General features: G+C 33.1%; 1 protein-coding gene across 1 annotated transcript in view; it reads right to left on the bottom strand.

The window, feature by feature from the left end:
* Positions 1–264: 264 nt before the first annotated feature.
* Positions 265–24,050, bottom strand: part of LOC132756859 (low-density lipoprotein receptor-related protein 5-like) — a 30,006-nt gene continuing 6,220 nt past the window's right edge. The window contains exons 4-21 of the mRNA XM_060748005.1: positions 22,322–22,491; positions 22,188–22,291; positions 20,815–20,931; positions 19,679–19,828; positions 19,305–19,415; positions 18,712–18,868; positions 17,550–17,664; positions 16,664–16,850; positions 16,388–16,498; positions 15,085–15,327; positions 14,605–14,791; positions 13,406–13,536; positions 12,298–12,451; positions 11,667–11,782; positions 11,332–11,463; positions 2,566–3,772; positions 2,108–2,234; positions 265–1,611 (exon numbers count right to left, since the gene is read on the bottom strand). Coding sequence (XP_060603988.1) covers positions 1,330–1,611; positions 2,108–2,234; positions 2,566–3,772; positions 11,332–11,463; positions 11,667–11,782; positions 12,298–12,451; positions 13,406–13,536; positions 14,605–14,791; positions 15,085–15,327; positions 16,388–16,498; positions 16,664–16,850; positions 17,550–17,664; positions 18,712–18,868; positions 19,305–19,415; positions 19,679–19,828; positions 20,815–20,931; positions 22,188–22,291; positions 22,322–22,491 — 3,801 coding nt within the window. The 3' untranslated portion in view covers positions 265–1,329. The remainder of the gene's footprint in view (positions 1,612–2,107; positions 2,235–2,565; positions 3,773–11,331; positions 11,464–11,666; positions 11,783–12,297; positions 12,452–13,405; positions 13,537–14,604; positions 14,792–15,084; positions 15,328–16,387; positions 16,499–16,663; positions 16,851–17,549; positions 17,665–18,711; positions 18,869–19,304; positions 19,416–19,678; positions 19,829–20,814; positions 20,932–22,187; positions 22,292–22,321; positions 22,492–24,050) is intronic.

The raw sequence follows: 24,050 nt of genomic DNA on the forward strand, positions 1-24,050 counted from the left end.
TATGTCAGTTCAGTTATAAGATAAATCATAAACGATGCATCTTACATTTTTCAAAATGAATCTCATGATCAAACACATGATGAAAAATACCATTAGTTTGTCTCAGAAATGCTTGTATATTTTTTCCCAAAAGTTTTTTTAAATTCTGTTGTACTTTTACTGTAAAAAGGAAGTTACTTATTGTCCAATTACCTTAATCATCTTTTTCATCTGTTGCTTTTTGACAACAAGTGTAATTATAGGGAAGTAGTATTTTGTATGGAAGTCAAAAATACATTGCTTATATTTTGATACATTTATGACTTTATAAAGTTATTTTACATTAATCGATATGTTCTTCAGGTGACAAGATTCGTGATGGTCCTTCAAAATCAGATACAATTTATTTGTTCCTGAGGTAGTATGTACCTTTAATTTGAGGAACAAAACGGAATATCAGCCTAGTTAAATATGACCCGATCGTTAAAGGTAACAATCCTTTTAACATCCTTTCAATCATTTTCTATAATTGCATTGATAAGGTGGTATATTGTTACACTCGTATCATAATATAATTGAAAACAACACAAATATTATAACATAGAGAACACAATCTTGGCTATATAGCATTTGGAACTGCAGATGGTCTGAACTGGCTTGGAACGTCCTTCCTCTTGAAGTTTAACTGCTCATACTCATTCTGTTTCTTACTCAAGCTCATGTATTCACTTATTGATTTAATCATTGATCTTACATGTTTTTTGTTTGAAAGCTTAATAAAATATACTATACATAGTTCTAATTATGTTTACATTCTTCCTCTCTGCTATCGTTGATGAAAGGGCTTTTACGTTAAAAATGTCAATAAAAAGTATATAAAATGTCTGCAGTCAAGTGTTATGTTCTTACCATTATGGGTATTACTGGAGAATAAAGCAAAATCTGTATCTTATTTCCTAGTAAGTTAACACATGTTAATAGATTTATAGTAAGGGAATGTAAAAAACAATAAAAAAAAACATTCCCTTGCTTTTATAACTGTTAGTAGTATCTTTATTTTAACATATTAACTATCCGCTTCAACATGATTTAATCCAATTTAGTACTTTGAAGATATCCTCAAGACGATTCAAACAATTACTTCACTGATTTCAGGCAATTTAATACGTGTAATATTCCAGTGTATACACATTATTTGCACATTTGCACTTGTACCTAGAACTTAAGAGGCTAATCAATTAACATATATAACATGTAACAAAAAAGCTATGAACAAATATCTTTTTCACTTGCACTGAGGCTCATAACTTATGATTTCAGGTTTTATTATTTGCTTAGCTTGATGTAGATCTATTGAAGGTCTGGGTTTGTAATACTTCTATCAGATTCATCTAAATAAACTGGGTTGTTGAAGTCAGTTTCATCGGAGGAGAAACATGGATTTAAATAAGATGGCTGCAAGTAATCATCTTGCGGTTCATCTGTAATCATTGTTAATTCATTCATGTCTTCATAAACGTTTGGGACTGCAGGTGGTCTAAACTGGCTTGTTGGAACTTCGTTCCTCGTGAAGCTTAGCTGTTCATACTCATTCTGTGTCTCACTCAAGCCCATGTTATCACTCTCTTGATTCTTAAAAATAAAATTGATCATCATTCATTAAAAATTTGTTAAAAATGACGGAATGTACTTCAAACGTCCTACCATTTAAACGTATCTATGTTCATCCGTGTCTAAGGTATCTATTTAAAAAAAATGTAAACAGTAAATGAAAAACGAAACATCTGAACTTGAAGACGATTTGAGTGAGTGTTGTTGCTTATTTGGTATTAAAAATAAGTTTGTGTTTTTGTGAATTTAAGAAATAAAACCATTTGAGCAGCGTCACGATAAAACCAACATAGTGCGTTTGCGACCAGCATAGATCCAGACCAGCCAGCGCATCCGCGCAGTCTGATCAGGATCCATGCTGTTTGCTTACCAACTCTATTACAAGTAGAGAAACTGATAGCGAGTAGCATTGATACTGATCAGACTGCGCAGATGCGCAGGCTGGTCTGGATCCATGCTGATCGCAAACCCACTATGTTGGTTTTGTCGTGACATGGCTCATTTATAACATACTAACTTCCTTATTATCCGGCTCATCAAAGCTGCCTATAACATCATAAGTTGAATCGGGTCTACTTGGGCTGTCAGAAGGAAAATGATCATAGTTCACACTGTCACCGCCTTTGTTTCCATTATTGTTGCGCCTGTTTAAATGATATATGTCAAAGTCAAGAGATTTAATTCTGTTAACAAAAATGGTAATGAGTGACAGAAAAAGCTACAACGTAAAAACAATGATGACACTACGCGCATACTTTAACTTTAAATTATTTACACACCTCATCCTTACTTTAGAATACGTTGTTATTCTTTAAATCATTTCCTTACAAAAAGGAATAAGTAGCTGGGTGTATGATCAATTAAACAAAGGCATATCAGACTTGATTTGAACTTTTAAAGAAATTCATGCATACTTATTAAACTGAATATATGTCTCGGTGGCATTTGCAACATAATATTCAAAGAACTATTTACCTTTTAAGGATAACACAAACAAGGACAATTATGACAATGATCAGGACTGCAAACCCGGCACTGCCCCCACAAATAGCCGCATCCGGTAGCGTTTTCGGACTTGGTGTTGACGGGGTCGCTTTTGGCAAAATTATTGGTCCCATTAAATTTGTCGAAGTCAGTGGCACTTCAGAAGCAGATGACGTTGCTTTTTGATAACTAGTTGAAAGTACTGATGGTGTACTAGAAGAAGTTATTATACTAGAAGTAGTTGTAGTAGTAGGAGCAGTAGCTGTAGTAGTAGGTGTAGTTGTAGTAGTAGGTGTAGTTGTAGTAGTAGGTGTAGTTGTTGTAGTAGTAGGAGTAGTTGTTGTAGAAGGTGTAGTTGTAGTAGTAGGTAAAGTTGTAGTAGTAGGTGTAGTTGTAGTAGTAGATGTAGTTGTAGTAGTAGGTGTAGTTGTAGTAGTAGCTGTAGTAGTTGCTGTAGTAGGAGTAGTTCTAGTAGTAGATGTAGTTGTAGTAGTAGGTGTAGTTGTAGTAGTAGGTATAGTTGTAGTAGTAGGTGTAGTTGTAGTAGTAGGTGTAGTTGTAGTAGTAGTAGGTGTGGTAGTTGTAGTAGTTGGAGTAGAAGGAGTAGTTGTAGTAGAAGAAGTAGTTGTTGTAGTAGGTGTAGTTGTAGTAGTAGCAGTAGTTGTAGTAGTAGGTGTAGTTGTAGTAGTAGGTGTAGTTGTAGTAGAAGGTGTAGTTGTAGTAGTAGGTGAAGTTGTTGTAGAAGGTGTAGTCGTAGTAGTAGGTGTATTAGTTGAAGTATTAGGTGTAGTTGAAGTAGTAGGTGTAGTAGTTGTAGTAGTAGGAGTAGTTGTAGTAGTAGGTGTAGTTGTAGTAGTAGGTGTAGTAGTTGAAGTAGTAGGTGTAGTAGTTGTAGTAGTAGGTGTAGTTGTAGTAGTAGGTGTAGTTGTAGTAGTAGGTGTAGTAGTTGTAGTAGGTGTAGTTGTAGTAGTAGGTGTAGTTGTAGTAGTAGGTGTAGTAGTTGTAGTAGTAGGTGTAGTTGTAGTAGTAGGTGTAGTTGTAGAAGTAGGTGTAGTTGTAGTAGTAGGTGTAGTAGTTGTAGTTGAAGTAGAAGTTGTAGTTGTTGTAGTAGTAGTAGTTGTGGTAGTAGGAGTAGTTGAAGGAGTAGTTGTAGTAGTAGGACCAGTAGTAGTAGTTATTCTTGTTGTCAGCAGTTCAACTGTAAAAATAGATACAACACAATCTTTTTATCAATTCTAAACATGTGTCTTTGTTAATTCAATAACCATTTTTACATAAGAAATTGACATACTCTTAAATACTTGATTCTAACAATTATAATCCGAAAGAATTAAGTGCTATAATATTCAAATGATAAGTGTATTAAATTGCCTGATAAACAATAAACTAATGATCTGAACCATTGCTGTGTTATAAATTAAACATGTATTTTCAAAAATAAATGAAGTACTTCACAATGATATAACCTTTTCTGGTCATTCTGGATCATTGATTCAAGCACTTTTAAGTGTTGAAAATTGAGTACCGCTCAAGCTGGTGCTAGGGGACGTGAAGGAAGTTGCTCTTTTTCATTATCCCCAATGAACATACTCAATCAAACCAAGCAATTTTCATGTAATTTTGTTTTGATTAGCCCAGTACAGTAGTCCTCGGACAAGTGTGATACAAATGTCACGGTTAAAAAATATAAAGGAGCACATGATATGGAACTTACCTTTTTAGAATAAACACAAGGTTATCCCGTAACTATTGAAACAAGAAAAAACCGATTCAATAGATATGTCCGTTTTATAATTACACTTATATACAAGTTAACTTACAGCAAACTATTTAAGTCCTAAGTGATGTAGTTCTCGTACACCCGGCTTTGATCTCATTAAACTGCATATTTTTTTCTTAACTAAAACCAATCCATATTTACCTAAACTGATTACAAATTCAAATAGTTTGTGCATCATTTACTTTCTATTTTTTGGTATTAGGACAACAAAAACAAAGTACTGAATAGTTATACTCTAAAACTTACAGTACAAAATGCTATTTTGTTCCTTTCTTTGGAAATGCTTAACAAGACAACAGGTTAGTAAATAGTGTAACTACATGAATGCGAGGGGTTATGAAAATATTCGTGGTCTTTTAAAGGTCAAAGTGCATTGTAATGAAATTCTATCAGCATACCTTGTAGAATATCATCAACATCTTTGAAATAAATAATGATTTATATTATTGTTTTATTTTATTAACCTGTCAATTGCATACTGATTATGCCTTCAATGCACACAATATATTAATCTTCGATAAATGTTCGGTAAATTTCGTGAGATGTGAGTAGTAAGATGTGATTAAATTCAAATTTTCAAAAAATAAATACATGTAATAGAAAGAGCACCGAAATACGAGGCTATCTGATTTGTACGAGGGGGCGTAGCCCCCGAGTATAAATCAGATTGCCGAGTTTTTTGGTGTTCTTTCTCTTTTGTATTATAGTCAAACATGACAGCACGTTCCCTGTTGTCATAATACGAAACCCCAGAAAAAATGAACCAATGAACGAGCATTTGAATATGATATTTCTGCCCCTTTCCCTTTCTCTGCCGTCACAATATGTAAACCCCAGCAAAAATGAACCAATCAACGGGCATTATCTGGAGTGCGGGTAACTGATACCTGCACTCCAGTTACCGCACTGTGCATGTATATGTATACGATTTAACTCTGACACTTTTTCAACAGAAAGGTCCCTAAACTATGATACAATTACAGTTATAGCGCAATGTTTGGGTAAGCTGCAGTTTTATAATTTCTAAATGTCCTACGTGTTGTTAGATCGAGACCGCATGAGTCAATATATTTTTCTTATTCATAACTATTTTCAACATTATTGAAGCTATAATGTTTTATGTTGTCTTTTTTGTATTATAATATGTTTTGCACTTATTTTGGTAAAGACCATTCGTTTTTAAAATAACATAGTTTAAGACTTAATATTTAAAATTCATTCGGATTAAAGTCAATAAATGTCATTTCAGTGCCGTAAAATACAATACAAAACGAGACAAATCAGTGTTTCTAAATTGTTTTATATCCGTAAATAGTTTGCAAGCACTTGTCCATCTTCATTAAAATAAACTTAACATATACATTACACTAGTGTGAATTTCCATACATTAGTTATAAATACTCCATATTAATTCTCGTAAACTATACGGACAAAATCGAATATTTAATAAGTGCTATAATGTATTCATAATTGACAGGTCAATAAAATCAGAATATACCGATATTATTTACAACGGGAAAATGACGGACACGCATAAAGACGGACACGATCATGAAGTTTTGATGTAATTTGGGAATGATACCGACAAATACATTTGAAAATAATCAGCAGGCGAACAGAGAAAATAACATTTCACGATCATTAGTGTTGAAGTGGCATAAGAGATTAAGTGATGGGCTGAAAAGCATAAAGGACGATAAAAGATGCCGACAAAATACAATAATCAACGCGCACAGGATTGACGACGTCAAAATGTGCCTTGATACAGATATGAGCCAACTATAGCAGGAATTATGGAGAGCGGGCCGTATGATTAACCAATTTCTGCTACATCATGATAATGCACAAACCCTTACGGCCCATGCGGCCGTGGATACCAGACTTGAGTTTTCACGATGTATGTAAAGTGTGTGCCACATCCCACATATTTACCGGACCTAGCACTAATGGACGTTGCAGTATTTCCAGAGTTAACATTTACACTTAATTTAAGATAATTAACAAAAATCAACTTAAACTCTGTTTTAAGTTAATAATACAAGACTAAAACAAATGAATAATAAAAAACAAACACCATTTTTGTTAACATTTATTAATAAATGATAAATGTATTCGTTACATGCTAATTGCAGGACAACTGCGTGGTCGCCGGTTCCAGACAATTGCCGATCTACTGAAGGCTACACAGCGTATTCTGTGTCAGTTACATGACCAATGGTTTTGGACTATGAACCAGCGTTTGATTCATCGTCAAGAACGATGTGTGCAGGCCGAGTACATTACTTTGAGAATCAGTAATGGTCATTGTGTGACGTTGAAGCAAAAGCTTTTCGTTATTATGACGTTGATGTCAATAACCTTTTGGGGTGCGCCGCTGTTGCCGACATGTGTTTATGTAAAATTAGATATTGTTGTTATATAAGAAGCTAATTACTTTTTCTGTGTTTATTGTTTATTAATTCTTCTAAGCAGAGAAAAAATTTCAAATCAATATCTCAAATATATTTTACGCAACAAAGAAAATCTACGATTTTTTGGATAACCACTCGTACAGTTGTTAAAGAAAATAAATATTGTGAATAGTGGAACAAAGTTTTTACATTTAATATTTCTGTCAATAAATAAAAAAAATCAAGTAACTGTGTTTGATTTTATTGTTTTGTTCTGTTGTTTTTTATTACGAACTATAATTACTGACACATTTTACACTAATCCTTTGTAACCAAACTCAAGTCTGTCTCGAGTTTGCTGACTCCTTAGTAAACACTCATTGTGGAACCACCTTTCATTTATAATGTTGTCACATCCTACCCAATAGCCCCTGTTCCTTAATTTGTATATTGCATATTCAATTCCGTCGTTAGTATTGTCAGAATCAGAGCTTGTCCCCATATGTATTTCAGCTGTTGTTGTAGGATGCCGAGGCACTATGAGATTCAGGTGAATTCAGGTCTGCAACTGTGATCCACCTTATATCTTGCACCTTCAGTTCTTTTTCTTTTTTGTTATGGTTTGACAAGGTTCAGCAACGATATGTGCTACATCTGCAGGTACAAAACCTAATTTATGAAGACGATTTGTAACAGAATGTCCTCCACATTCCCGACAATATTCATCTTTTTCCAATAAACCTTCACCACTGTTAGAAATGTTCATTGCAAGTTCAATAGGGTTTGGCACCTGATTTGATGTTCATAACCTCAGATACTCTTTCAAAATTCCATTTTATTTAGTTCCGCTCATTGTTTTCTCGTTTAGGACACACGCATTCTTTTACTAGGGGACCATACGCCGCTTTTCATAGAATGACACTACTACTGTGTCACATTAAAGGTTTCATGATAACCGCCGTATGAACACATCTGTGGATGTTTCTAAATTCAAAATTTCACCATTTTTGTGTTTTAATGTTGAATTCTGCTTAAGCCGGTGCTAGGGGGCGTGGACGGTAACTTGCACTTTCCAGTACCGTCCATGAACAGGCTCAATCAAACCGAGCAACCTTTTCAATTTTGCCGTGTTGGGCTTTCTTCAGGGATTCTGTTTTTCTCTATTTTAATGGGAACATGCAAGTCTTGTGAAATGTCGACATGATATCATGAGTTGAAATGCGGTTGATCCCATGATAAAGAATACTTGGAAATTGATCTCTTGTCACTGCACGGCCCCAGCATAGCCAATTCTATCATATTATGTTTCAAAAGATGAACGAATCCTTTATCCAGATGTTGTAGTAGCGAGTAGAATGATGAGGCAAAAGCAAAAGTTCAACTCTTTTATAAAAGGCAAGATCTACCAATTCTGGGCAAAGTGTGGTGCATGATTGTCCATAGTTAGTAGAACTGGACGTTGCAGCCCACATTCTGGTACACATATGTCGCGGAACCTGTTGAAGAAAAATTTCATATTTATTTTACTATTCTTTGAAGAAAGATTTCATGTTTATGTAACCATTTATTATTTTGGGAACAAATTCACAATTACGTGGCGAAGTCATGAAGATTTTTTCATGTAATAGCTTTATTAAAAAGATTATATTATTCAATAATTCCATCATTTGTTTCATGTGTTCTATCTCTGTCTTAAACATCAGGGTGCTTTCTTGAAAAGTCCGGATGTCTTCTTAGAAATATTCTTATCCATTTATAGGATGAGTTATCTAGCATGTTAGTTTCAGTATCTCTGCCCTTGTAAAAGAAGCTCTAATCATACTCCTAGTCAACGGATTACCTCTGTCAGACATATACAAAGAATAACTAACTAGGTTTTCATTTTACTTTAAGTCTAAATAGACCAATCTGTGTGATTTTGTTTTTGTATTTGCTTTTTGAATGGCCATTTAAAATTTACTTTGGGATACTAGTTGATTTTGAAACATTTGAAATTGAGGATCCATTTCTAATTTGTCTAATGACGTTAGTAAATTTGTCTTCAGTGTATTTTTTTGGCATCATGTCTTCAATGGACAGTAATGATCTGTCAAATGATAAACAAATATCTCTAGGTAAGAAATTTCATTTTAATTGTAATATTATAAAATGAATAATCTTTATTTAACGGTAAAAAATCAAGGATATTTACTTTTATGATTATATTATTTTACCTTCTAATAAAAATTGTATAAATATTTAAATTAGAATAAAAATTTACCTATTGTTCATTTTCATGTGATGTACGAATATCAAGCCAGCAATGTTCTTTATTTACTTTTTACGATCTCGTGAAAAACCGGTGTTTGTGTTCATAACGAATAAACACAAAGAAATAGGAACTGTCAACAGCCATACATAGTTTATTTCTCAAATATTAATGTATGACATAATAAACGGTGTTTATGATGTAATCGTTCGAGGACTACTGCACTTACGAAGACTACTGTACTGAGGCCAATATTTCCGAGGGATCACCCTTCTTCCAGATTTTTATAAATTTTCTATTTACAAACATAACAAAACAAGAACCGGTTGAATCGGGTGAAGGTTTTGGACACAGGAAAGTATAAAAAATTGAACAAAGGGCTAAAACCCCAAAATTAGGCAAAGCGGAGTTATGCTTTTTTGCACTGCACTTCTATTCAATGAGATCTATCTATCTATAAAGTTTCCTGATGATATCTCTTATAGTTTCAGAGATATGTCCCAGGTAAAATCAAAAGTGTAAAAATGAACAAAGGGCAATAACTCCAAATTTAGAAAAGGCTTTGTTTAGGTTCTTTAAGCATTGCAGTTCTATCCAATGATATCTTTCTACCTACAAAGTTTCATATTGGTATCTCTTATAGTATTAGAGTTATGTCCTGGACAAAAGTCAAAAAGTAAAAATAAACAAAGGGCAATAACTTCAAAATAAGGCAAGGCAGAGTTATGATTCTTAAGCACTGCACTTCTTCCCAATGAGACCTATCTATCTACAAAGTTTCATGTTGATATCTCTTATAATTTTAGAGTAATATCCAGGACAAAGTTCAAAGTGTCAAAATGAACAAAGGGCAATTACTCCAAAATTAGGCAAGACAGAGTTATTGTTCTTATGCACTGCAAATCTACTTAATAAGATCTATCTACCTACAAAGTTTCATGTTGATAACTCTTATAGTTTTAGAGTTATGTCCTAGACAAAATTCAAAGTGTAAAAATAAACAAAGGGCAATAATTCAAAATTTAGTCATGGCAGAGTTACGATTCTTTTGCACTGCACACCTACTTAATAAGATATTTCTACCTACAAAGTTTCATGTTGATACCTCTTATAGTTTTAGATTTATGTTCCGGACAAAGTTCAAAGTGTAAAAATAAACAAAGGGGAATTATTCAAAAATTAGGCAAGGCAGAGTTACGGTTCTTGTGCACTGCACACCAACTCAACGAGATCTATATATCTACAAAGTTTCATGTTGATACCTCCTACAAAGTTTCATGTTGGTATCTCTTATAGTTTTAGAGTTATGTCCCGGACAAAAGTCAAAACGCAAAAGTAAACAACGGGCAATAACTTCAAAATAAAGCAAGGCAGAGTTATGATTCTTTAGCACTGCACTTCTACCCAATGAGACCTATCTATCTACAAAGTTTCATTTTGATATCTTTTATAATTTTACAGTAATGTCCCGGACAAAATTCAAAGTGTAAAAATAAACAAAGGGCAATAATTCAAAAATTAGGCAAGGCAGAGTAATGGTTCTTGTGCACTGCACATTCACTTAAGGAGATCTTTCTACCTACAAAGTTTCACAGTTACGGTTTTTGTGCACTGCACACCTACTCAATGAGAACTATCTACCTACAAAGTTTCATTTGATACCTCTAACTTATAGTTTTAGATTTATGTTCCGGACAAAGTTCAAAGTGTAAAAATAAACAAAGGGAAAATATCAAAAATAAGGCAAGGCAGAGTTACGGTTTTTGTGCACTGCACATCTACTCAATGAGATCTTTCTACCTACAAAGTTTCATGATGATAACCCTTATAGTTTTAAAGTTATGTCCCGGACAAAGTTCAAAGTGTAAAAATAAACAAAGGGGAATAATTCAAACATAAGGCAAGGCAGAGTTACGGTTCTTGTGCACTGCACACCTACTCAATGAGATCTACTGCACACCTACTCAATGAGATCTATTTACCTACAAAGTTTCATGTTGATACCTCTTGTTGTTTCAAAGTTATGTCCCAGACAAGAAAAGCGGACGGACGGACAACATGGACAAGGCGGCGACTATATGCTCCCCCGAAAATTTTCGGGGAGCATAAAAATATAGTCTATGTCTATCATTACCTTATACCTAAGAACATCGTAATTTATAGTTAAGCTAAAGAATATTTGTCTTAAAAATCATTATAAGTTCACATTTATTTTAACACTGTTTCTTTGACTTAAATACATCTAGTCATTAATGCGAGCTAAACCTGAAAGAAGCATATTTCAATACTACACGTTTGCTTCAGTAATAAAGCCTACATGCTTTTAGAAATACTATTACCATTTTCACATGTTATGCTATCACTTCTTAGTGCTACGTTGTCTTCGCATGCACACGTGTATCCGGTATTTTTAGAAAGACAAAATGTACTGCAGGGACCACGCCCATTATTCTCAGAGCAGGCTGCTGATTCTGTAAATATTCAAATGTGAACAATCAGTAGACACCCATTAAAGGGCAGTGCGATGAATGTTAAAAATGAGAATTAATAATGTAGTTTATAAATGTTCTTATTGATAACTGACGCTTAATTTTCCCTGAAAAAAAATTCAGAGATAACATTTAATTTATATACATGTATAATATATCTACCAGTTAGAAAAAATGTTTCTTACGTGATTTGTCAAGCATTGAACTATAAAGTGCTAGCGAATCCAATCTTCCTAATTCAGGCCTGTAACCAACTTTAATAACACTTGAAGGGTTTGTCTTGGACAATTTGGAAATATACCTAAATATAAAATGTGCATAGTGTGAACAATGTATGACATATTTGTGGGAAGACTTTGGTATATATTTAACGGTACTCTTATATATACAGAATACCTTACCTTCAATAACAATAACCTTCGTGTAATTGCATGTAACTTGAACGATAAACACAAAATATTACAAGTTAAATCTAAGTGGACGATGTACTAGTGGTAATATTTTAAAAAATCATTTTGTTTTTACTTTCAATTAAAAATAATCTAGAGAATTCTTAAAACCTAATATGTTAAAAAACTGAGGGCAGGACTGATCAATAGGGTTTGTTTATATAAATTGAAACAAATCTGAATATTGCCTGAAGAAAGATGGCTAGGGTAAATATAACTGTATTAAACACAAATGAAAGTCCAGCCCTCAATTTTGTAACATATTGCAGCGTGCCGATTTTTATGACTATCATGGTAGGTAATTCTATTTACAAAATGAACGAATATTGATCTTTAAAAAAAACATGATATTTTGAATACAACTTACGGTCTATTCCAAGCTGTGTAATACATATAATCACCAAGTAATGTTATATCCATAAGATGCGACCCACTGTCTGAAAAATGGTTCGTGCAAACACCATGGTATGAGCATTTGTATATAATGTTTGTTTGACCGTCGGTTATGTACAGTACATTAGCTGAAACAACATATGAGAAGCATTTTTTTAAGCATTTAAGCAAAAAGAATATTACAAAAGAGTTAATAAAATATGACGTTTTATCAATTTACTCAATAAAGTAAGGCAGTTTTATTTCTTATTTAGATATATAAACCTTTGACATACTTTTACCGCCTATCATTTTCATCTTTAATTATATTAATTTGTCATTCAATAGAAAAATAATAACTTGAAAAGTACCAAATTAGATATGATATGATATGAAATGTAATTTAGATTTGTAGGGAGTTATATTGCTAAGGTTGTTTAAACTTGTATTATTTTGTCATTATAATACTAGTTTCCGTCATCTTAATCAATCATACCAATTATTAAACAAACAGTTCATAGAATTATCTTTTGTGTACCATTTGTAACACTCACAGGAATATCAGGGGACAGTGTGGTTCCTATATTTTCAATACACAGTGAACTTTTTATAAATGTATCTTTTGACATTACATGTTTTGTATCGATTCACGTTTGATTTTATTTGTTTGTAAATGTAGTTATTGCAAGCTGTAATACAATTACACAAATGTCTGATAATTGCGTTTAATCATATACTTTAATAAATACTTTTACATAAACAAAAAGTAATGAACCTCTCAATATGCTAAAGTGAGTAAAAACGAATTTATATAACCAATAATGAAACATTAATCTTAAACTAATGAAGATGGAACGAATGTCTTAAGAACCTTTCTCTTGCTATCATCCGGTACCAAGTCGTTAAATTAAATACGTATTACCTGAATTGTTGAAACATTGTGAAACAAACTAAACATGGTTTGTAATAAGTTTTATGACTAGTGAGTCATGTTTCTCTCATGTTAGGTAATGACAATGACATTCTTTTCTATTTTAGTCAGATATTCTGAAAAGAGAAAGGAATCAATATAGCTTTAATAATAGTACAGTGATTTACTATACCTTTTGTATCAATTGCCAGACCATTTGGCCAGACAAGACCGTTGTTAATGATTTGCTTAACGTCTGTACCATCCATGTTTGCTCTTGCTACATAGGGAGGATTATACCCATGGTCCGTCCAAAACATCAGTCTGTCAGGAAAACAACAATATTGATATCACAATATTTGGAATATTATAAGGATGATTTTACCAAAAGTGTTTATGTTGAGTACCGATGATATATATCATAGGATAATAAACAATGTCATACTAGGCAAAATGATATTAAAAGTGTTGTATAGAATGCTTCTGTCAGATAAAGAAATAGTTTAACGAATTATATACAGTCTAACTTGCCTATGCGACCACGTGTATTAAGCGACTTTTGTCTTAAACGACCACTTTAAATTCCCCCCGATCATTTTCCCTCTATATCTTTAATGTATTAAGCGACTTTTGCTCAACGCGACCAGCGACCGCTTATTAGTCGCCTAATTGACATCAATCTTTTCATTAAACGACCACTTTTACCTGTCAAGTAATTGTGTTTTTAGAGAACGCCACCTCGTTATGTCACAAGTGTCAGCAATCAAAACACAACAATAAACGTGTGAAAAACTCTATTTCTCATACCGTTTTAGCGTATGCAAATGAAGTTAAGTATACGCGTGACGTGTATTATCCAATAATATCGGATAAACAATGCAACGCTCCGCCCATACTGAGATGGTGTAAACGCTTCGCTTGTTGACATTTAGACTGCATTGAATTGACCTTGAACTTGATCAGCCATTAAATTAATCGTAACAAATAGATTTAGTTTGTTTATTTCAAATGAAAAAATGCACAACAGAAAACATCTTCACTAATAGGGTTTTCGTGTTGGAGACAAGGAATAACAACGGAGAAGTTAAAAAATTCTGGAAAAAATGTCAAACATGTACGTAATGGATCAAAACAGATTTTGTCAATAAATATCAGAACGTTATTTTCACATTTGCATCCGTTTAAATTATTGGAGCGTACTTATTATTCAACATTTATATAAAAATGAAGTTGAAAAACAATCCCATCGAATAAAAAAGATGTCATTTATAAATTTTGACTTTTATAACATGCTGACTGTCTTAAGAGACCGTTTCATTAAGCGACCGTTTTTGGTGTTTCCCTTGCCTGGTCGCTTAATACACGTTTGACTGTAACTAAGTTTATAGTTACCCTTCTTCTGAATCGAGAACAATATCTCTTGGCTTTGATCCAGCAGTAAGGAGACGTTTGTGAAGACTATTAGTTGATATAACACCAATTCCTACAAATCCTGACAGTGAAGTGGGGTTAGCGGTGTAGTATAAGTTTCCACTCGGGTAGTCGATAGCGAAACGATCTGCATGGCACCCTAGTAACTCTGTAATTATTTATATATGATACCAGTTAATGAATACTACGTAATTCTGAATGAAAATTATAAGACGAAATATACGCAACACAGTAAACGAGAACTAACAAAAACAAAATCAAACAAATAGGAGTAATTTGATGCCACATAGATTCCAATAATGTGCCACACAATGATGATAAAAACAATACTTAATGGTATTGTATCACTCTTCATGAAGTTGAAATGTTTGTGGACCAAAATAGTTTACAAACAATATCAATTTACTATAAAATTAGGCAATATTTAGATTTGATACTTACCTGTATTAAAGAAAACTTTATAATTATGATTTTCAAGACTTAGTTGGTGAATCAATTCGTTGGTACTCCACATCAGCTCCCTTGTAATATAATTATACGCAATAGCGATTGGACTCCCAAAAGTGTCCGTGTCAATAGCTCTGACCTCATCGTTAACTAGGGACACCTGATAGATCGTATTATGTGTCCAGTCAGTAACCACGAGAAAATTGTCTGTCATAGGAGCTGCAAGAGAAGAGACATTTTAATAAAAAGTATAACTAGAAGGGTTCTTTGTCACAAAAACATATGTCTCCGAAAAATGTATGGAACAGCAGTTTAACCTAAGAACACCGGACAAGATTTTTCTATTTATAGCTCTGACGGCCATTTTTTGCAGCAAAGCGGAACATGCTCATGATATGCACAACTATGGATGGTACTGATCACTCCTCTGAAGTTTCATTAAATCCCGTTAGCAGTTTGACCTGTGAAAGACGGACAAAATTTTTTCTACTTTTAGTTCTGGCGGCCATTTTGTGCTGTGGAGCGGAACGTGCTGGAAATATGCACAACTAGGGATGTTACTGATCACTCATTGGAGGTTCATTGAAATCCTACCAGCAGTTTGATCTGCGAAAGCCGGACAAAATAATTAATTTTATTTCTTTGAATCCACTTGTTAAAAGCTGCTAAACATCATTTACAATAAAGTTATAAATGCCTGATTACCTTTTCAATAATGTGCCTATTTGTTAAGAACCAGTTAACTTGTCGTTAGCAATTACAGAGTAGATTCCTGACCATCATTTATATCATACGGTTACACTTTTTTAGAATACAATGAAATGATAAGCTTTTTAGCAGTTCAGAAATTTCTACAGAGATGTAGCTCCATTGGAATGAACTCTATATGAAATCACAAGGAGACTTTGTTATCCATTTTGATCATTTTCTTTTTTTGATCATTACTTTGTTTTGTCATCGACATATTCCCAAAATAAGTATCTTTAAGTTATGAAACTGACACTGTTTTTATTTAAAGCATTTCAAAACAAAAATCCGTGCTTGAATATAACTCATATAAATTTACTTGAGAACATTTCCTCTTTAGCATCTAAGTCAACTGGTACCCGTATTCACACTGACAAATCCTATTTCTGCCAATTGAAATGCAAATCTGTTCACAGTCTCCGTTGAGTATAGCACATGGACCTATATGACAAACATACCAAATCATGAAACGACAAAGAGGTAGAAGCTCATTTTACTATGATATGAGGTTATAACTTCAATTAGGTTTTCTATGATGTTTGATTTATACCATAATAATCACCATCTTCGCAATTATCATCATTATCATCATCATCATTACCATCATCACCAACAACCACAGAAACAACACCATAGACAACAATAAAAGCATCAGAATCTTCTTTATTATTATTATTATTATTGGGCAAACATATTTTCTTTAAAAGTATTTGCTACAAAGTATCAAACAACATGATGTATATCATTCTATAAGCAAAGTAACTCGTAGTCAAATTAATCAAAACAGAAGTAGGTGTAGCTATTATGCTGTAATAAAGAAACATACCCTGCTGCTCGGACTGAAGTGCTGCATCTAACACATGAAAGTCCGTCAACGAAACCAAGTCAATGTTGGACATCTGGTACTTTAATACTGGTTCAGATTTCTTTTCAAAAACCTTTATAACATTGCTAGCGAAAGAATTGTCGGCAACGATAAGAAAATTCTGAAATGGAACAATGACCAGAAAATTCTGAAATGGAACAATGACCATATGAAATATGTGGCTAAATATGAATTACTGATGATGATGTTGTAGTTGTAAAGTAAAGCACTGGAATCTCTAAAACGGTAAGCACACATTGATACTGGTATATAATTTGAATATTATCAAAATGTTGTTTTTATCAGCTTAAACTGACAGTTCATCCTCTTATCTTTAAACAGGTATGTGAAAGACAATTTGATCACATCATACGTTTTGCATGATAACCTGAATAAATTATACTGAACTTGGTCAAGATATTTATTATTTTACTATGTTCTTTATGTTATTCTCTCCTTCACGGATGGATTATTCACCCAAAAGTTTACAGCACATATAATAGTATAAACAATCTTAATGCTCTGCTCCAGGACTTCCGGGATCGCTCATCTCAGTATTTACGTGATTAATGGTGCCGATATGTGTTCTATGAAAGCCAATATTATATATATCTCTTAAATATCTAAACAAAAAGAGGCCTAACTTCTTTGTTTTCATCTTGTCATGCGGCACTAACAAAAACGAAAGGATGACATAATCGAAATTGTTTTCTTATGTCACGCGGCACTTTATTGCTCAAGTATGTAATTCGGCGATACTTAACTTATTTCTAAAGCAGGCGTCAGAGTGGTTGAAATGTGAAGCCAAGGCAGCAAAACATTCGCATTAACATATCAAAGCTCTTACTTTGTAAGACAGGACGAGCATCGGCGATATTAAAGTTGATGTCGAAGCCAATGTCGTCAATTGTTTCCCCTCAAAGTCACAACTTTTGACTTGGGTATTATCAATGAAGTATATACTGAATAATACAATAAAGTAATATAATTATGTGTATAATTGCAAAATGGTTGGTTCAATTTGGTATATAAATGTTCATATTTCTAGTGAAAACGCACAGATAATAAATGAACTGCTTTAATGTTACAGTTTCGTAAATGTTAACTGGAACTTCATGAAAGATTAATTAAGTTCAGATATAATTATCATTTATTATGAATTTTGTAAGTATTACTTGGTGTTTAATCTCAATTTGTTTAATTATTTAAAAAAAATATTTTCGGTAAACAGTATAAAAACTAAACATTTCGCCGACTTTCTTCGGGTACTAAATTTAAACCCAAAAATTTTTTTTACCCTTTCTTAAAAAAAATTGATAACATTAATTTAAAATTTAAATTAAACATTAAAAAAATAAGCCGTGGTCGTTGGTAAATCAAACGTAAACTTTCATATCAACCGCGAGGGACTGGTAAAAAATGTAACCCTTTTTAAATTAATTTTAGCCTTTTCTATTTTGTGAACAGCTGCCCTGATATCCCTACTAAAAAACTGAAGTAATTAAAGAAAACAGAAATTTCTATACCCGCTGTTTCGGAAAAGGTAATGAAAAAAAAATTTCAGTGAAACTTTAATTTAATTTAATAGGGAATTTTGTTTAATTTGGGTTACATTCATTTCTAGAAATAATTTAAAGTTTAAAATAGTTTTTTTCAAAAAAACCTTCAATGCCGGTTTTAAAGGTAATCGAAAACAAATATTTCATAGTTGATATGCTTATATAATTGAAAAGGACTGAAAACATTTATAATCATCATAGAGGTTGTTAATACGTCAAATGATCAATATTCCAGCGTATTTTAGCAAATTTATGCACGTGGGATTTATGTATTTGTTTATTGATTACGAACACGAACCATGCTGTAATAAAGCCTAAGAATATTGTTTAGTTTATTGTAAGATCAATTATAAATTGTTCGCTTTAGAAAATTGGATTATTACAATACGATGCCATCGAATAACATGAAAATTTGAAACTGGTTTTAAAAATTGATCAATGTGAAGTTACCTGTGAAAGGGGGCAATATTAAGATGTTTCGGGTACGCGAGATTAGTTGCGATCAAGTTGTATGCCATTCCTGTATCCTGTGAAACCACGCTGATTTTACCCGTGAGTCCTCCCATACACCAGTACACGTTGTTATCCCGCCAGTCGATGGCAATACCTATGGCGTAGAGCAAAACTATACATCCGCCAGACAATTGTGATAAAATTGGGTATAACAATTACTTTACACTCGCCAGAAAATGGCATTACATTTTGGGTAGAACAGTTACTCTACGTTTGTCAGCCATAGAATATCTTTGTGGTAAAACAGTAAATTTACGCTTGTCAGTAAATGTAATACCTATTTGGTAGAGAAGTTACTTTACGATCGATTAATGACCTAGGGAAGAAAAGTAACTATTCACTTGCCGCCATTCAATTGGAAGGCCTATTTGGTAGAACAGATATCATACACTTTGTACGATATTGTTTGGACTATTTGTACCTAAATCAAATAATGCTAATTATAAGCCCTTTTAAAAATTCTCTATGCCAATATAACGTCAATGGGTCAATTTACGTCACTGTAGTTATCAAATTATGAGAATGTTCACCTGTAATTGTTCCTGTAGCTGATAGCAGTCTGCGTTTTACGGGATTCGCTCGAATATTGACACTGATTATTTCTCTGCCGTCAACATACACTAGCTGGCGTTCATTCATATCTTCAAAGAAAAGAAGTGGTGCCAATGAGTAAGCAATACCTTTATGTTTTCAAAAATGCGTATCATATTATGTAGCTCCTGCACATTTGATTTTAAGACATCGCAAAAAATTATATAACGCCGAATCATATACCACATAAAGTGTCCCTTTATCAAGCTTTGAAACAAGTGAAGAAATGCATTACATAATTAGCCGATATTTGGTTTTGCAAAACGAAACAAGTCTAGATCTATTAGGATATACATTTGCATGCGTAAGTTACCTATGTCAAATTGCGAGATGGCGGTTCCACCTTCTAAAAAGCAGTCGGAAGTGCCTGCATTAACGTTAGAAGTTAGAGTTCGAAAATCCATTAAGCATATGCTATTGGCATTGGAAGTCACAACCGCACGATGGTATGCACCTAGGTCCTCTGAAAAAAAGATTTACATTGAATAGGGTAATAAGAATATGAGAATATGAACAATATGAGAAATGAGCACTTCATTGACTTATGTCCATTGATAGATGTTAGCACAAAAGGACATGATTAGCTATTTTAGCTAGAAGGCAATTATTTCTGGTCACCCAAACTTCTTCAATACTCATATTTCATACTACTTTATAGACACAATTCGGTATACATTTCAGAAAACCATTTTCAAGTTCATTATGTGCGAATGGCTCTTTTGGCACTTTTGCACTGTTAACATTTCTTTCATCTTGCCACTATTCATACTGATTGGATTTTACTTGAAATTTAAGCTCGAATGGATAAACAAAAAACCTCAGTACTTGTATTGTTTCTATTTCGGAATGACAACTCAAAATTAAACTGGTAACAGAAGACATAGAATAGAGAAAATAAGAATCCATAAAGATAGTCCAAAACGGCAAAGTTGCAAATGTTGCAGACTCGGTTTGATGGAGTCTATTCTTGAACGGTACTGTCAAGTGCAAACTCCCGTCCACGCCCCGCAGCACCGGCTTAAGCAGAATTCAACATTAAAAGATTAAATGGCAGAATTTTGAATTTAGAAACAGATGTGTTCTATGGCAGTTATCATGGAACCTTCATTGTTACACGGTAGAGTCATTCCATGAAAAGCGGCGTATGGTCCTCACGGAAAAAATGCGTGTGTCCTAAAATTTTGAATTGTTTAACCAATAAACCAGCAATATTTACCAGTTCCATGTACAGCAATTAATTTGATCTCATCTTTCAGTATTTGGCAGAATGGGGCATATTTTGGGAATAATTTTTACCCGACCTACTGTAGGTACAGGTTTTGTTTTTTAGGTATCTCACTTTTGCCACTGATCGGATATTGATTTATATATACAGTCAAAGTACTTGTTATTTTTCGTGAAAGGGAGCTGGGGCACAAAATACTCGTGCATAAATACTGCATACGTTACCTGAACACGTTTTATAAACGCCATCTTGATTGAGAGTATAACCTTCTTTACACAAACATACTGGACCATTCTTCTCGTTAATACAAATATCGCTACAACCGAAACTTAAACAACCATCTGAAAAAGGGTTTAAACAATTCGTCACATTTAAGAGATTTTTGAATATAACATTCAAATATAGAATATATATTATTAATTTATTGCAAGAAAAGGTGAAAATCTTTACGTATTCCTACACATACGCGATATTCACCCTTATTTTGACAAAAACGAAACGTCAAGAGGGCCAAATCATATGTAAAATATGTGAGCTTATCCTAACATTGTCTACAGAATCGAAATAAATTGATATTACACTCAGGTAAATGCAATGAGTCCTACTCTACCAAGTCAGATTTTTCCTTATCGATCTGTTAAAATAGCACACTTGAAAATATCGCGAAATCCTTCATTAAATCGGATATTATGACACTTTGCCTTGAAAACATTCATGTTCTCTGTAATGATAACGATGCTTCTTGATGACGAATCTCATTTCAATGTATTTTAATAAAATATTTGGCCAAAATATAGAAAAGTAGAAAAATCTTTGCGAACGGTAAAACGCTTTTTGACAACCATTGAAGTAAGGACTGAATTCTTTATAAACACTAATTTTATGACATTTTCTGACTTTCAAATGTAATATTTCGATGTATTTTATCATAATAAACTTGCTTTTTATGAATTTATTTTTCATTGAATATTTCACACATAAACTGGATCAGTAGAATGTTTGCGGACGTAAAAATTGCTTTTTGTCAACCATAGAAAGTCAAACGCCTAAGTCCCGCCCCGCCCTTCAAACTGGCTAGCAAGTTGTTTCACTGATATTCATATATTCGTTCCTTGTGAGCCCACATGAGTGAGAAATATAATCAATCATTGGGTTGGATAGAAGATAGGGAGATCCAAACCCTCGGGCATTTTGTTCCATCCATTTTTGTTCCATTGCGAACGAGCTATTAAAACAGAATGCATCTGACACTGATCTAGTACATGTCCTATAAGTCACATGCTAGAATATTTTAGATTATGTTAATTTATGTTAAAGTTCGACTTTTCTGCTCGCATGAATAAGTTTAAGACTTAAACTCTTGATTTTTATGAGGTTGAAAAAACAAACAACACGTATTCAAACTGCATAATCTATAGGCATACTTTAAAATATTTGCCGATATCTTACGGTGAGTTTTTTAAGTAATATTCTTTACAAATTAAGTCACCCAGGCATTAGCCATTTCCATACTGAAAATAAAATGCATTCAATTTGAAATTCAATTAAAGTATGGATTTATATTCATATTAAATCAACTTTGTATTGTATAACTCACCAACTTGCGGTGGTTGAATTTGTGCAGTATATAGTGTAACAGCAACAAAAGGTTCACCATCTGTCAACCGGATAGTTTGAAACAATTCTCCTGTATTTTTGTTGAACATGGATTTATATTCATATTAAATCAACTTTGTATTGTATAACTCACCAACTTGCGGTGGTTGAATTTGTGCAGTATATAGTGTAACAGCAACAAAAGGTTCACCATCTGTCAACCGGATAGTTTGAAACAATTCTCCTGTATTTTTGTTGAACACTAATAAAGTTCCATTTGTCAATTCTGTTACAGCCACCAGATCCTAGCAAATGAAGTATTTAGTGTTATGGACTTCGGTTACCAAACAGAGAAAACAAAAATCACTAAAGACAAAGTGACGACTCAAACACTGCTCAGGAATTGCTGAATAGCTCGTTTGAATATACTTGCGAAGGTAATTATACATAGTAGGTCACATACGAGCGACATGTATGTTGTTTGTTTATCCTTTTTTATGATATTGGTCTGATGAAGTTACCCCTGTACTAAGATGCGATATATAGGCTATTTGGCCTGTAGGAATATAGGTTCCAAAGGTCTATAAGTAACCAATAATCATATTATTCTAATTATATTACATTTTATATTTACTCATATGTTTTTGTTTGTTCTTCAAATACCAATTCACGTCTGATTTTCCGATAAATAAATAAACGCATCTGGTCTCTTGGTTATAGAGCATAATGTTTAAATTATCCTTTCCTTTCCTTGCGATTTCCATTAGCAAGTAAGTATATTGCTTATAAGTGTATGAAATAAGTCATGTATCATCATGTAGTTGATATGCATATATCATCGTAAGAATTGTAAAATTGTAATCATTGGCTGTCAGAAAATATTAAACTGTTTTTTAATTGAAGAGATCATTTAATATTGTGTTGCAGTGTCCATAGACCAAAACGTTTCGTTTTTTTTTTAATTTTTGCTTTGTACCTAGTTTATTCAAACAGTATTTGGGCCGCGTGAATTATTTTTCGCTATTGCCAAGTAAATCATAACATTGAAAGCAACTTGTGAAAAAATCTAAAGTTTTATGACTTTCGCCTTTTCAGTGGCTATTAACCCGTGGATTGGAATAATGCCAATCTTAACGATTTTTTTATGTGTGTGTCTTAGCAAGATTGGTAATTATTGAAGTTTGAAACAATGAAAAACATTTACATTTATATATTAAAGCCGGCGGGGCACAGGAAGGCAAAGACATTATAGAACGACAGAGACAAAAGTGTTATATTGTCGTGTTTTCTTTTCGTCTGGTGGAGCAACAGTACGACGAAATGGTCACATTTTGTCTTATTTTCTTGTTTTTGACTGGCGCCCCGACGCTAAATGCCAAACTCCTCACAGCGGTTACGTCACGCTTTGCTACTTTAACCACTGCCACCACTGAAATCACGTGATGATAGTTGTATCATGTGACAAAAACATGGCGGCCAGTTTCAGAACGCCAGGGATCCCATATCAAACTGGCAGATTAATAATTACATCCTTACCAGACAAAATAAGTTCAAGACACACAATTTGCTTTCACTTTAAAACAAGTGCCGGATCAAATCTTTTTGTGCAATCGTTCAATAACTGTTTATATTCTGCCATTGTTTACTATGCATACGGTGTCACAGTGAAAATATCTTTCGTTATGTTTACAAAATAATTTTTATACGTATATTTTTTTACTTTCTTGTACATTAAGCATAACTATTTAACGAAAGAAAACTAAAATGATATAAAATATTCTATTTTAAAATTAAAACTGAAAAAAATATATCCGGCTATATTCGACCGAATTTTCTTGTGGTGGCAGTGGTTACTGTACAGATC

The sequence above is a fragment of the Ruditapes philippinarum genome, unplaced genomic scaffold, assembly GCF_026571515.1.
Source record: "Ruditapes philippinarum isolate M1 unplaced genomic scaffold, ASM2657151v2 ctg2286_1_1_1_1, whole genome shotgun sequence".
NCBI lineage: Eukaryota > Metazoa > Mollusca > Bivalvia > Venerida > Veneridae > Ruditapes > Ruditapes philippinarum.